The sequence below is a fragment of the Gracilinanus agilis genome, chromosome 5 (assembly GCF_016433145.1).
Source record: "Gracilinanus agilis isolate LMUSP501 chromosome 5, AgileGrace, whole genome shotgun sequence".
Lineage (NCBI taxonomy): Eukaryota > Metazoa > Chordata > Mammalia > Didelphimorphia > Didelphidae > Gracilinanus > Gracilinanus agilis.
This window is the reverse complement of record NC_058134.1, coordinates 216,763,190-216,777,144: the sequence shown is the minus strand read 5'-3', so window position 1 is coordinate 216,777,144 and position 13,955 is coordinate 216,763,190. Positions and strand designations below refer to the sequence as shown.

At 54.6% G+C, this 13,955-nt stretch overlaps 1 protein-coding gene across 1 annotated transcript; it reads right to left on the bottom strand.

Annotated features, from left to right (window-relative positions):
* Positions 1-4,201: 4,201 nt before the first annotated feature.
* Positions 4,202-11,128, bottom strand: SOX10 (SRY-box transcription factor 10). The gene is made up of 3 exons (XM_044679116.1): positions 11,004-11,128; positions 10,204-10,469; positions 4,202-6,078 (listed from the first exon to the last, which is right to left on the bottom strand). Exons 1-3 carry the CDS (start codon positions 11,126-11,128, stop codon positions 5,366-5,368), a joined length of 1,104 nt encoding a protein of 367 aa, XP_044535051.1. The 3' UTR covers positions 4,202-5,365.
* Positions 11,129-13,955: the final 2,827 nt, after the last annotated feature.

Genomic DNA, 13,955 nt, shown 5'->3' with positions numbered 1-13,955 from the left:
TCCCAGGGTCCCACAGCTATTAGTGTCTGAGGCTGGATTTGAATTATTCAGGTCTTCCTGACTCAAGGGGTCTAGCCATTGGGCCACCTTTTCAGAAGCATCCCCTAGGCCCCTGCATCATTGGCCAAGTGGATTAAATCCAGAGTAGGGGGATTAGGATGCCAGAACAGGGTCGGAAGAATCTACCCTAGAAGGCAGCATGGGACAGGGGAGGAGGAACACACTGGGCCTTCTTGGGTTTGAGTCTCAGTTGGACAGTCAGGCTAACTAACCTGTCTGGGCCTCAGTTTCCCTCTCTGTAAACTGGAGGTGGCACTATTTGGAGTGCTTCTCTCATGGGGTTTTCATGAGGAAAGCCTCTTGTAAACTGGAGAGTTCTGCCCACGGGAATTGCTCTTGCTATGAGAAGCAGTTGGGATGCTTTATCCCAGAGAAGAGAAGGTTGGGAGCGAGTGAGAGAGGGTGGCCATCTCGGCATCTTCATGTGGAAGGGGGAGTCAAGCTATTATCCTTTGCCCTTGAACTTTTCACCAATGACTCAGCTGGAAAGCTGGCTTATCAAATGGGTATTTTCTGGGTTTTAATGTAACAGATACTTCCCAAACTGCACCTAAAACAACCAGTTGCAAAATAAATTCCAGAAAAAGGTCATTTTGTCAGTCGTTAAAAGCAAGGAAGGACGCGTCCTTTAATTTGGAGTCCGGGACTGGGTTGTTCAGTTGTTTCAGTTGTATTTGACTCTTTGGGACCCCATCTGGGATTTTCTTGACAAAGATACTGGGGTGGTTTGCCATTTGCTTGTCTGGCTCATTTTACAGATGAGGAAACTGAGGCAAACAGAGTAAAGTGACTTGCCCAGGGTCACACAACTAGCGTCGGTACTATGGAATTCAGAATTTTGTCTCAAAGTTGACATCATCATTAAATGATTTGGAGATGGACATGATTTTACTGGAGGTGACGACAGGAAAGATGAAGCTGACCATTTGTTTGGCAGCTGCCCCTTAAGGACCCCGGATCCTTCCATCCAACTGGCAGCTGAAACCTTCCCTCCATGTTGTCTCCCTCATTACAATGTGAGCTCTTTGAGGGCAGGGACTCCCTGTCTGTTCTGTTCATGTCCCCAGCTTTGTATCTAATAAGCACTTAATGCTTCATTCATTCCTACCCTTGTGTAAGCTGTTAAAAAGTTCCCAGCCTTCCCCGTGTATTAGTTCATCCAAGTCTTCTAGCTTAGCTACTGTGTGTCTGAGGCTGGGATTCTTCATGGTCATCATTCCTTCTGGCAAAGTAATATTCCATTATATTCACATGCTATAATATACCCCTTCCCCAGTCTTTGGATATATTAAAAAATTTATTTTAAACCCTTACCAAAGCTGAGAATCAATACTGTATATTGGTTCCAAGGCAGAAGAGAGATACGGGCTGGGAAATGGGGGTTAAGTGACTTGCCCAGGGTCACACTGCTAGGAAGTGATTTGAACCCAAGACTTCCCAATCTCCGAGCCTGGCTCTCAATCCTCTGAGCCACCTAGCTGCCCCCAGATACATTTAATTTTTATAGTCACAAATAATGCTGATAGAAACATTTTTGTACCCGTGGGTCTTTACACACAGTCAGCAATCTCCTTGGCCTGTGGTCCAGTAGTGGGGTCGAAGGGCATGACTAATTTAGTCCTCGGTCTTGTATAATTCCAGATTGTTTTCCAGAGCAGTTGCACCAAATTCCCACATATTTATTGAGTGTCCTGATGACCCAAGACTGGAGGAGCGGAGGAGGGTTAGCTGAGACATTAAACTGCAGCCTCGGGATCCCAAAAGGCTTTGCGTGGAGTTTAATAAATGCTTGTTGCCTTGGAAAAATCTGTTTGCTTTCGCCCAATGGCAATTTAACAGGAAGAAATGTCAAGTCTTGTAGTTTGGTTCAAAAAGTCAGCAACACGAGTAGAGGACGGGGTGACATGGCCCAGATGTGGCTTGTGTGGAAAACAATTTTAGTTGATAGGCTTAATAATAATAATAATAATGATGATGATGATGATGATGATGACGATGATGATGATGTTAGCTCATATTTATCTTGTTCTTTGCTATTTTCGATGGTATTACCTCATAGCAGCCCTCAGAGGTGGGTAGAACAGGCCATTATTAGCCCCATTTTATAGAGTTCTCAGGAAGGTAAAGCCTAGAGAAGTGACTTGGGGTCACACGAAGCCTTTCCTGCCCCTCTCCTCCTGCCATCTTCTAGGGCCTCCAAAGCACTTCAAATTCACTTTGTAAAGATTTCTATTTTCTTACCTGTATTAGTATTGTTTCCTTCAATAGAATGTAAGCTCCTTGAGGGTAGGGATTATTTTGTTAGTCACACAGCCAGTCAGTGGTTTAGCTGGGACTTGAACCCAGGATTTCCTGACCCCTAATCCATTACTCAGTCCACCACACCATACTGTCATCGTTCCACCTGGGTTCATCCTTGTCTTATCTGTGGCCCCACCTCTGACCAGTCCACGTCGCTCCAAATCCCATCCTCTTCCGGGCTTTTTTGTCCTGAGAGATTCTTTTCAGTGCTTTCCCATAAACTCATATATCCAAGGCCTTCCTCTGATTCTCTCAATATTTTGTGTACCCCAGAGCAAAACTCAGGCCATCCATCTGTCGCTGCCCCAAAACGTGACTGAACGGGTTGGGACCCTCGACCTGGAAAAGAGAACTTGGGGGGCCATAGTCATTGCTTTCCAGTATTTGAAGGAATGTCTTGGAAAAGAGGGATTGAGTGAACCCTGGTTGGCCCCAAAAATCAGAACTAGGGGCAGCGGCATGGGGTGGGGGACTTGGATGCAGATTTCAGCTTGGTCTGAATAAATAGATGTCCCAGGGCAGCTAGGCAGCTATCCATCATGGCGGCCCACAGAGTAGTAAGCTAAGCAGCTCTCTGCCTCTTTCCTACCTTTCCCTCTCTTGACTCTGACTATTTTGCTGTAATAAAGTTATTAAAGCTACCAGCAGCCTCATGCTTTAATTTGGACTCTTACAGGAGTGAGATCCCCGTCACTGGAGGCACTCTAGTTAAATAAGCACCGCTCAGGATTATAGTCAAGGGAATTCCTGCATGGTTAGGAGGTTGGACCAGAGGATAGTCACCAGCATTTATAGAGCATCTGCTATGTGCCAGGCCCTGGACCATCTCTTCTACCTTGGAGTCTGCCCATGAAATGTCAGATTGCCCTCTAAACCAGTTATAGAAAGGCAACGGAGTCAGGAAGACCCGGGTTTGAATCCCACTTCAGCACTTTACTAACTGTATGTACCTAAGCAAGTCCCTTCATTTCTCCCAGCCTCATTTTCCTGATGGGTGAGGGATTCCCAAGCTCCTCACAGCTCTAGATTTCAGCTCAAATGCATCTAGGCATAGATGGACATAGGAGTCCGTTTCTGAACTGGGCCATTTGTCCTCCTCCAGCCTTGGGCTAGCTCTCCCATTTCCCATTATCCTTCTAATAGCACAGACAATGGCTGGGCCATCCCAGCCTCTGTTTTTTTCCTGACCTGAGGATCTTTTTCATCCGGGCCAGGTGGCTTGAGTTCATCCAGGGCAGCTAGGTGCTGGGTTTCCAAGGAGCCATCCGCCAAACTCTTTCTTCCAGGCTTGGTGAATAGACTCAGAGACTTCCGGATGCTTTTAACCTCATGCCCCTCACCTGCCTGGATTCTTGGGGGCCTTCCTGCCTCCGGGCCTGGGAAGCCCTTCCCCCGGCCAGCTGCCCCTCGGTCACCTCTCCTGGCTTGGAAGGAGGAGCATGGGCTTTTGTCTTCCAGCTCTGAGGCGATATAAAGGACAGGGAGGAGAGGAGGGCACGTAGGGGCCAGGTGGAGTGTAGACCCTGGAATAGCCCCTGAAGAGAGCCACCAAGACGTCCGTCTGACCTCCCCCCTAGCCGGGGGTGTGAGAGTGTGTGCTTGGCCCTCCCTTAGGAGGATGGTTCACCGGTCACTTCGCCATCCCACGCCATCGGGGGACAGTTGTCCTTCCTTGGTATCCCCCTGTGATGATGGCCACTTGTTTCCCCAGATCCCTTGGGAGGAACCTCAGAGGCTCCCTCTGTCTCTGCCATTCGGTGGGTCTATGATCTAAGGGCTGTGTGTCTTCCCACCCAATTCCCGAGAGACAGAGCAAGGCGGGGCCGGGAGGCCAGTAACTGAAACCTTTAATTTTATTATTCTGGATTGCTTAATGCAGAGTTAATAGGGGCTAGGCAGGGGGACGGGCAGGGGGCTACTGAGATAAATAGGGGGAAGGGGCAATAATGTGTTATACGTGGACGGTGGGGCTGGGGCCGGGGATGAGGGGCAGACGCAGCTACATATTTTATTCAAACACCAGGGATGGGGGTGGGCTTTGGGGGCTGGAGAGGGCCAGTGGCAGAGGGGAAGAGGATGTACATATCGATATTTTGGTGTCTTAGGGAGGTCCTGGCTGCTGGGCCACAGAGCTCGTTGCCTTCTCCTGGGATGGGGAGCTAAGCTGTGGCGGGAGGTAGGCGTGAGCTCTCCACTCTGGGAGTCCAGGGGCCTGGGACGTGGTCAGGGAAGAGGGGAAGAGAAGGGGGACATGGGATGGGCAGCTGGTTGGGCAGGCGTCGGGGGAGGGACAGGAATGACCGGTGAGCACCCCCTTCATTCATTGTCCCCCCACCTCCCCGCCAGCCACTTTCCCCATCGCTGCTTGGGGCGCAGCCTCCAGTTCATTTAACAAAGACGGTGGAAGGAAGGAGGACGGGAGTCTCTGGTCCTTGCGTGGCTAGGCGGGGAGGGGACGGAATCTCTCCCAGGAGGGCCCCATCGGCCATTTGGTGGGGAGAGGGAGGCCTCGAGGCACCGGCCCTCCATCCTTTGCCCCTCGTGGCTGACCCACACGGCCCTCAGAGGGTCTCTGCCTCCCCCACAGTCGTCTCGGCCGGTGTGGTCAGTTTCTCAGGTCTCTGGCCAGCCCTGAGTATTGGGCTGCTACCGCAAGGCCGTGTTGGGACCCTGGACGGACGTCCTCCCTGTCCAGTGGAAATAAGCAAAGTCCGTAGGCTCCGGGGAGGGAAGAAGGCCTGCCTCAAAGGGAGTGGCCTCTAGGGCCCGCCCTCAGCCATTCCGGGCCAGCACGAGAGTATCCCACTGAGGTCCTGGACGGACGAGGCCCCGCGGAGGCCAGGGGAGGCGCGGGGGGACCGTGGTGGAGGTAAGAGGGAGGCAGAAGGAAGGAGGCTGGGCCTCCACAACCCCTACCAGTTCTGTGGCCCGTGGCAGAGAGGGTAGGGGGCTGAGGAGGAGGGGCAGCCTCCCGAAGGCCTCCAAGAGGGCTCCCAGCACCCCTCTAGGGTCTGGAGAGCGTTGTGTACACGGGCTGCTCCCAGTGCGTGGGGCTGTGGGACTGAGGCCCCGAGGGGCTGGGGTCAGAGATGGCGGTGTAGAGCGGCCGCTGAGAGGGCCCCATGTAGGAGAAGGCCGAGTAGAGGCCCGAGGCCTGGCCCGAGTGGCCATAGTAGGGTCCCGAGGGCTGGTGGTCGGAGTAGTCGAACTGCGGGCGAGAGATAGAAGGGAAAGCGGAGCCGTAGTGGGGCAGGCTGAGGGACGTGTAAGCGATCTGGGAGGTGGACGGCTGGTCAGCATAGTGGGGCGGGCCCGGGGGGCCCGAGGCCTCCGTCTTCACCTGGGCCTTGGCGTCGACGCCCGGCGGCGAGGCGGCGGGCAGGGCCACGCCGGGCGGCTTGGAGATCCAGGCCGAGTGTCCGCTGGCCACCGCCAGGGCGCTGCCCAGCCCGTAGCCGGCCGTGGCGTACCCCCCCACGTGCCCGGGGTGGCCGGCGTGTCCGTTGGGGGGCAGGTACTGGTCAAACTCGGCCACGTCGAAGGTCTCCATGTTGGACATCACCTCGTGGCTGATCTCACCAATGTCCATGGTGCCGAAGTCGATGTGGGGCTTCCCACTCTCCCCCAGCGAGCGCCCGTCCCGCTTGGAGTCGCCCTTGCCCGACTGCAGCTCTGTCTTTGGGGTGGTCGGAGGGGTGGGGGGGCCGTGGCTCTGGCCTAGGGGCGGGGGGCAGAGGAACAAGAGAGCAAACAGGAACACGGAGTCACACGGCTTGCAGGGAAGGCCAACTCCTCAGTTTGACATCAAAATCACTTAACACGGGGCAGCTGGCTGCAGAGAGAGCCCAGCCTAGAGGTCCTGGGTTCAAATCTGACCTGAGACACTTTCTAGCTGTGTGACCCTGGGCGAGTCACTTCACCCCCCCTTCCTAGTCCTTACTGCTCTTCTGCCTTGAACCGATACACAGGATTGATTTTTAGATGGAAAGATTTTTAAAAAATCCCTTAACATCCCGGCCTCAACCATGGTAATGGCCTCCCAATGGGCCTCCCTGCCTCTAGTCTCTCCCTCGTCCTCTCCATCCTTCCAGGCGTGGGGAATCTTCCTGAGGCCCTGCTCTGATCCTACCCCTTCTTGACTCACAAGCCTTCAGTGGCTCCCCCCCCGCCTGTGGGACTAAAGCCCCAAACCAGCCTTGTCTCCTGTGCTTTCCCTTTGGGAGGCCGAAGACCTACATATGCGAAGCAATAAGCATTTCTCTGGTCAGCTAGAAAGCGCCATGAATAGAGGCTGAGGACCTGGGTTCCAATCTGGCCTCAGACACCGGCCAGACCCTGGTGCAAGACCCTGGGCAAGTCTCTTTATTCCATTTGCCTCAGTTTCCTCATGTGCAAAAAGGACGTGGCAAACCAGGCCAGCATCTCTGCCAAGAAAACCCCAAATGGGGTCTCAGAGAGTGGGGCATGACCCAGACAAGGGCCCAAAGCAATCCCGCCCGGAGCCCCGGGCTCTTTCTGCTCCCCCTCTCTGGGCCTTAGGACCCAGCGCTCAGCTTTTTTCTGCCTTGCTTTGTCTTGGAGCGCTCACATTTCTGCCCTGGAAGAGGAGGTGCGAGGCGCTTCTGGGGACCAGGAAAGGCACGCTCCTGGGGGCCTCCGTTTCCCTTCCTGTACCCATCCCCAGAAGCCCCTTCTCCCGGCCCGCCTCTCCTAGCACAAGGAGGGGGTCAGACCTGTGGCGGTCCTGGGGTCATGCATGTAGAGGGGGAGGGACCTCGGGGGGGGCTCTCTGATCCAGCCCCCTCATCTTACAGATGGAGAAACTGAGGCCCGATGCCTTGTCCCAAGTCCCCTAGTCAATGGCTGGGCTGGGATTCACACCCTGTCCAACAGGGCACATGAAGTTCTAATCCTGCTCCCTCCGGGCCTCAGTTTCCCCACCTGAACGATAAGCAGTGCTTCCTTGGCTGCAGGAACCATTCTAAGCCCCTCCTGCTCCTAGCTGAGAGCTCGTACACAGTAGTTGCCCAATAAGTGTTTGCTGATTGGTCTGTAAAAGGAGAGAGCTGGACCTAACTCGCCCCAGAGGTTCCTTCTAGCTCTAGATTTGGGGTCCTCACCAGGAGTGTGCAGGAGTCCATTTTTTTAAACCCTTCCCTTCTGTCTTAGAATCAATACAGGGATTGGTCAGGGCTAGGCCCTGGGGGCGAAGTGATTGGCCCAGAAGTCATTTTGAATTTCAAGCTGATCGTTAAATGTTCAAAGGGAGCTTTGGAAATCCGCAGATCCCCTGAGTCAGGGCTCCATTTCTGGTTTTGTCCCTAGTCTAGACTTCAGAAAGCGATGGAGAAAATGTCATTATGTAGACTAAGCTTAAGTGTGGGCTCTAGGATGTTTTCCTCCCAGAGCCGATTGTTAAACATTTAACCAGGCACTCTCCTATGAGCGCCACGTGCGTCCTTGTCAAACAGAACCCTTCTGGAAGGAGAGCCCTTGAAGCCCCTCCAGCCTGCCTGGCCAGAAAGTCAGAAACAGTCAGAAGAAACTGAGCCCGGGTGGCTCCCTGCTGGAGAAAGGGGGGGCTCCTTCCTGCAGCCGGGGTCTGTCCTATCCTCTGAGCCCGCCCCGCCTGGCATGACCCATTTCTTCTCCCAGGCCCCATCCCCAAGTGGAGTGGAGGCTCCCTGGGGGCAGGCAGTACAGGGCTTTTTTATTTCCCCCCACTTTTGGGTCCCTAATAGGGAACAAAGAGCCCTGCACAGAGGAAATGGCTAATAAATGCTCACTGAATTCTCCCGTTGGTTCTTTTTTTTTTTTTTTTTTAAACCCTAGCAGTAAGGTGAGGCAATTGGGTCAAGTGACTTGCCCAGGGTCACATAGCTGGGAAGTATCTGAGTCCACATTTGAACCCAAGTTCTCTGGACCCTGGGCCTAGCATACTATCCACTGTGCTACTTAGCTTTCACCCTCCACCCCAGATTCTTTTTTAAAAATTTTAACCTCTTCCCTTCCATCTTAGAATCAATACTGTGTATTGGTTCCAAGGCAGAAGAGCCATCAGGGCTGGGCAGTGGGGGTTAAGTGACTTGCCCAGGGTCACCCAGCTAGGAAGTGTCTGAGGTGACACTTGGACCCAGGACCTCCCATCTCTAGGCCTGGCTCTCAATACCTCCCCCCCGCCCAAGATTCTTGATGTTCCTCAGACATTCAAGGCTCTCCACTTGAGAATGCCAGATTCTCAGGTTTTCTTCTCCTTTACAGACTCTCCCTCCATGTAGGTGGCTCTGCTCCCTCCAGGCTCCCTCTTGGTCATTCGGAACCTTTGCCCAAATGTTTCCCTTTTCTCCCTTTCTCTTAGTCCCTCCAGCCCTGCAAGCCCAGCCTCCTCCAGGAAGCCTGCGGAGCTCCCAAGCGCTCCCTTCTTCCTAGGGGCCTAGGACAGTCCCATCGACTGTCTCCTGAAGTTTCTCGGGTGTTGGGCTGAGAGACTGGGGGTGAGGGGAGGGGGTGCCTCTCAGGAACTAGCCCAGGCTGGGAATAAGGAACGCTGGCTGAGTATTCTGTCCTCGAACCCGGTCTCGCCTTTTGCCAGCGTAACCTTGTTTTTGGCTAAGCCTCTGGGCCCACCTCTCTTCATTGGCAGTAGAAGCACAGCTGGGTGGCTCAGTGGATGGAGAGCCAGGCCCAGAGACAGGGGGTCCTGGGTTCAAATCTGACCTCAGACACTTCCCAGCTGTGTGACTGTGGGCAAGTCACTTACCCCAGTGGTCCAGCTCTTACCTCTCTTCTGCCCTGGAACCAATACTTAATATCAATACTAAGACAGAAGGTAAATTTAAAAAAATTCCCAGGAGGGAGGTTGTCGGCCTGGCTTCGGAGAAGCCGCCTGGGCCCTTATAAGGGAGGATGCGGGCTGTAAGAAGAGGGCCTCGATTCGGAGTTTGCCATCCTGCCTCTCTTCTGCTACCATCGCTTCCTCTCTTTGGGAATCAGTTTTATCTGTAAAATGGGTTGGACTAAGTAGTCCCCAAGGACGGCAGCTCTCAATTCTGTGCCCCGAGGGGACCCCATCAGCGGGTCATGGGAACGGGTGAGGAGCGCCCCGTGCCTCTTCTGTTGGATTGCCTTCTCCCCCAGGGCCGCAGCAAGGCCTCTCCTGGGGGACTGGGAACCCTCTGGGGCTCCCTCAGGGCGGGCATGCGCCCCCACTTTCTGGGAGTCTTCTAGGGACAGGCTTGTGGGTCTCCCTTTGTCCTAGATTCCTGGGGAGCCTCCAGAGGAGCCAGCCTTTGCTGGTGTCTCCTTTGTGGTACCCAAGAGACCGACACCAGAAGGGAGCGGTGGCCTGGGCCAGGGCAGGGCTTCCTTGTCAGAGGGCCCGTGTCTCCCTAATCGGGCCTTGGGACCCCCAGGGTCTTCCTGCCCTGCCCTCCCTAAGGGGGTGGGGGGGGTGCGGATTGTCCTATCAAATCTCCAGTTCACTAAGCCTTCTGGCAGATGGATGGCCCCATCTTGGGTCCCTCCATGCCTCTGGCTCTCCTGAACACTCCTAATGGATGGATCGTAGGCCACCCCTGACCCCTTCTTCCAGCTCCCTGGTCTACCTAAAGAGCTTGACACCCCTCAGGGAGTCAGCTCAGGGCCGGATCCCGGAGAACTCAGGACCCTGCTCGTTCCTCCTCCAACCCCCTGGGGAAGGCCCGTTTGGGCCACGTCCTTCAGCTCCTGGGCCCTCACTCTCATTCTCCCAGCCTGAGTTCCCACCTCGGCCTCCCTTCCTTCCCTGGCCCTCGCCGTGCCAGCCCACGGAGCCCATCGCCCGCCCTCCTGGCCAGTTCTCACCTGAGGAATGCTCAGGGTTCCCGTCAGACATGGGGGAGCCCTCGCCGGGGTGCCTGTGGTCCAGGTGGGCATTCTTGTAGTGGGCCTGGATGGCGGCCGCCCCTCCAGGTTCCCCCTCACCAGGAGCCTCCCCCTCGCCGGAGGCTGCCTTCCCATTTTTCCTGCGCCGCGGCTGGTACTTGTAGTCAGGATGGTCCTTCTTGTGTTGCATCCTTAGGCGCTCGGCCTCCTCGATGAAGGGTCTCTTGTCACTCTCATTCAGCAGCCTGGGTGCCCCGAGAAAGAGGGGAAGAGAGTGGGGGGGGTCAGGGTGTGAGCTGGCAAATCTTGCAGGCCCTGCCTCAAAGGGTTGTTGTGAGGAACAAAAGAAGTCATATGGGTGCCCTAGAGTGGCATGAGCCATTGGGCACCAAAGGAGCTGGGTTCAAATCTTGCCTCTATCCCCCACTACCCATTGGATCTTGGCCACGTCCTTTAACTTCTCATTTCCTTAGTTTCCTCATCTACAAAGTGAGAAGGTTGGCCTAGAGGGCACCCGAGGCCCCTAAATCTGCTTTGCAAACTTTAAAGCACTCTTGGGATGCCAGTTTTCATGAGTTTTGCTATTCATTATCATTATTACCACGTCGCCTCCTAAGGGTCTGGCCCTTCGTTCTATGCCCAGGAATCCGAGGGCTGTCAGGAACTCAGAGGCCTCTGAATCCCACCCCCTCCCCAGCTGAGCAGGAAGCCCCTCTACAGGGCCCTGAGACGTGGGCACCCAACCCCGACCACTGAGTCAGTCTAATGCCCTCCTGGACCGTTTCACTGAAGGAAATTCAGCCCCCCTCCGCCTCGGTGGGCCCCAGATCTGCCCTGGAGGAGCCAAGAACAAGGCTACGCTCTCCTCTGTGGGAGGCCCTTCAGCATCCTTGAAGATGGCCATTGTGTCCCCAGACTTTTCTCGTCTTCTCCTCTTTCCCCCACCCCCAGCCCAAGCTGGAATGTTAGGAGGGGCAGGAACCAAGCAGATCTGAGCTGCCCGAAGGGACTGCGAGGGCCTGGACTTGGGGTCCTGGTGGGGAGAGCGAGGCAGGGAGTGGATCCTCAGGCATTTCCCACCTTGCAAGATTTGGGCTCTGTCCATTCTGAGGAACCCATCCTCACTCTGTTCCTTTCCCTTGGAAGGGCCTGGGGACCAGGGCAGGGATTCTCTACGCTCCGAGATCCTCAGATGAGCCTAATGCTAGGTGACCCTCCAGGACTCAGTCATCCTCTAGGAAAGGGTGACCCCTAAGGTGCCTTCTAGCTCTGAGATCCTCTGATTCTCCGGGGGCCCTCTTGGCACCCCCACCCTCGCCTCACTGCTGTACTCTCAAACCCTGCCTGCCTTGGACCCAGGGATTAGACATCTCTGCTCTCTGTCCATTCCTTCCTGACCTCAGTGTTGGAGTTGGGGCAGGATTTTTTATTTTATTATTTTTTCGATTAAATTTTTTATTTAAAAAATGTTTTCCACAGTTACATGATTCGTGTTATCTCCCTTCTCTTATCCCTCCCCTCTCTGGAGCTGACAAGCAATTCCACTGGGTTATATCTATCTATCTATCTATCTATCTATCTATCTATCTATCTATTCCCACTGAAACCCATTTCCATATTATTCATTTTTGTAAAAGAGCAATCCTTTAAAACCCAAACCTCAAATCACAAACCCATACAAACAAGTGAGAAGTCACATTTTCTTCTGGAATTCTACTCCCACAGTTCTTTCTCTCGAGGTGGAGAGCGCTCTTTCTCCTAAGTTTGGGGCAGGATTGATTCTCTCTCCCCTGCCTCCCCCAACCACCCCCAGGTGCACCTTCCCTGCCCCCCCACCTGTGTCTTTTTATTCTGAGGACCAGCCAGGCCTTCCCAGAACTCCTCATGCCTCCGGAGACTTCCAGAGGTCACTGGGCCAGAAAATATAGCCCTGACTCCAGGAGGCCACTTGACTTGGATTTGGTGAGGGCCAAGGATGCAGCTGGGTCATTTCCTGGATCCATGGGCTCCGCCGTCCCGAGAAAGACCATTTTAGGACCTGTGTGTGCCCAAGGCCACGTATGTTTGTGTGCTGTTTGCCACTCTAAGTGCGAGCCCATTTTTACATGCACACAGTGGGCGGAAAACTCCCCAAATGAACAACCCATTGGGCTTGGCCATGAAGGCCAGGGCTTCTTTTTTTCTATCTTTTTTTCAAATCTTGGCTCTGTTATCGGAGGAGACTGGGTGTAAAAGAGCCAAAAAAGGGGGATGTTCCAGCCTGTACAGGGGAGTAAGGAACCCCGGCGTCCTGGGCTTCCTCTTGGCCTGGCCTGTGCTAACCATCGTCCCAGACGGCTCACCTCCCAGCTGGAGGACAGAGTATGGCCAAATGACGCCCGCTTTTCCTTCCTTTCTCTCCCCAGCCTTCCTCCCCGTGGGAATGAGCCTTCCCCAACTCTGCAGGCAGGCTAGGGGCTGAGGGGCACCCAGGACGGAGGAAGCCCAGGGCGCTCACGGCTGGGGCTGGGCAGCTGCCACTCGGCCTTCCCTTTCTTTCTGGGAGGTGCCCCTTCTCCCGATGGGCTCGGGTCTCCCCCCTCCCCATGCCTGTGTGCGAGGGAGTGGTCATGCCAGGCATCTGTCCGTCTGGCCAGCATTCCTAGGGGACTTTCATTCCTGAGCCTTAAACCTCTGAGCTGCCAGGAGCCGGCCCAGAGGCCAGCGGCCCCTTCGCACTGCCCGCTTCCTCCCGCCCCACACCTCCCCTCCATCCCAGAGTCAGGAGGGAGTCTGGCCGGAGAGGCCGAGGGGCTCAGGCCCATCCAGGGCCTCCGTGGCCCTCTCTGTAAAATGGAGATGTAAGGTTCGTTCCAGGGTCGGTCCTCCCACCCCTCCCTAGTAGCTGCTGCCCCTCGAAACCTTGGACTTTGCCATTCTGCCCTGGGCTAAAGCCCCTCAAGCCGAGGGCCATCAGGAGACACAGCATGTCCGTGCCTAGTCCCTGGGGCCTAGGAGAAAAGGAATGAACAGAGCCTGGGTCACCGGGTGTAAGAAGGAAGAGCTGAGAGCGAATCCTCCCTCAGACACCCCCTAGCTGCACGAGCCTGGCCACGCCACTTAACATTTTGAGCCTCAGTTGCCCTCTCTGTAAAATGGGCGAGATAGAATGGCCAGGAGGAAAAATGAGCTAGTGTGAGTGAAGCACTTTGGAGACGTGGGCTATTGTTCTTTGTAGCCAAGGCCTTCCCCTCCGGGCTCGCATTCTGACCCCTCACCTGGACCCACAACAGGGCAATATCAGTTATACTCATCGGCATCGCTAGCATTGCTATAGCACTTAGAAGTTTGTCTTCTTTTAAACCCTCACCTTCTGCCTTAAAATCAGTCCTATGCATTGGCTCCAAGGCAGAAGAGCCGTCAGGGCTAGGCAATGGGGGTCAAGTGACTTGCCCAGGGTCATGTAGCTAGAAAGTGTCTAAGGCCAGATTTGAACCCAGGACCTCCCATCTCTTAGCCTGGCTCTCCATCCACTGAGCCACCCAGCTGCCCCCAGAACTTAGAGTTTTGTAAAGCACTTTACACATATTAACTCATTTAATACAACAACCCTAGGAGGCAGATGCTATTCTTATTCCCATTTTACAGATGAGAAAGACAGAGGCTAAGGGACTTGTCCAGAGTCACGCAGCTAGCAGATGTCTAAGGCAGGATTTGAACTCATGTTCCTGACTCCCAAGTCCTGTACTCTT

Coding starts and splice junctions, on each gene's coding strand:
- SOX10 (XM_044679116.1), bottom strand. CDS start 11,128: ATGGCCATCTTCAAGGATGCTGAAGGGCCTCCCACAGAGGAGAGCGTA. Junction 10,470..11,003: donor GAATTTCCTTCAGTGAAACG/GTCCAGGAGGGC, acceptor CGGGGCACCCAG/GCTGCTGAATGAGAGTGACA. Junction 6,079..10,203: donor GAACCCTGAGCATTCCTCAG/GTGAGAACTGGC, acceptor CCCCGCCCCTAG/GCCAGAGCCACGGCCCCCCC.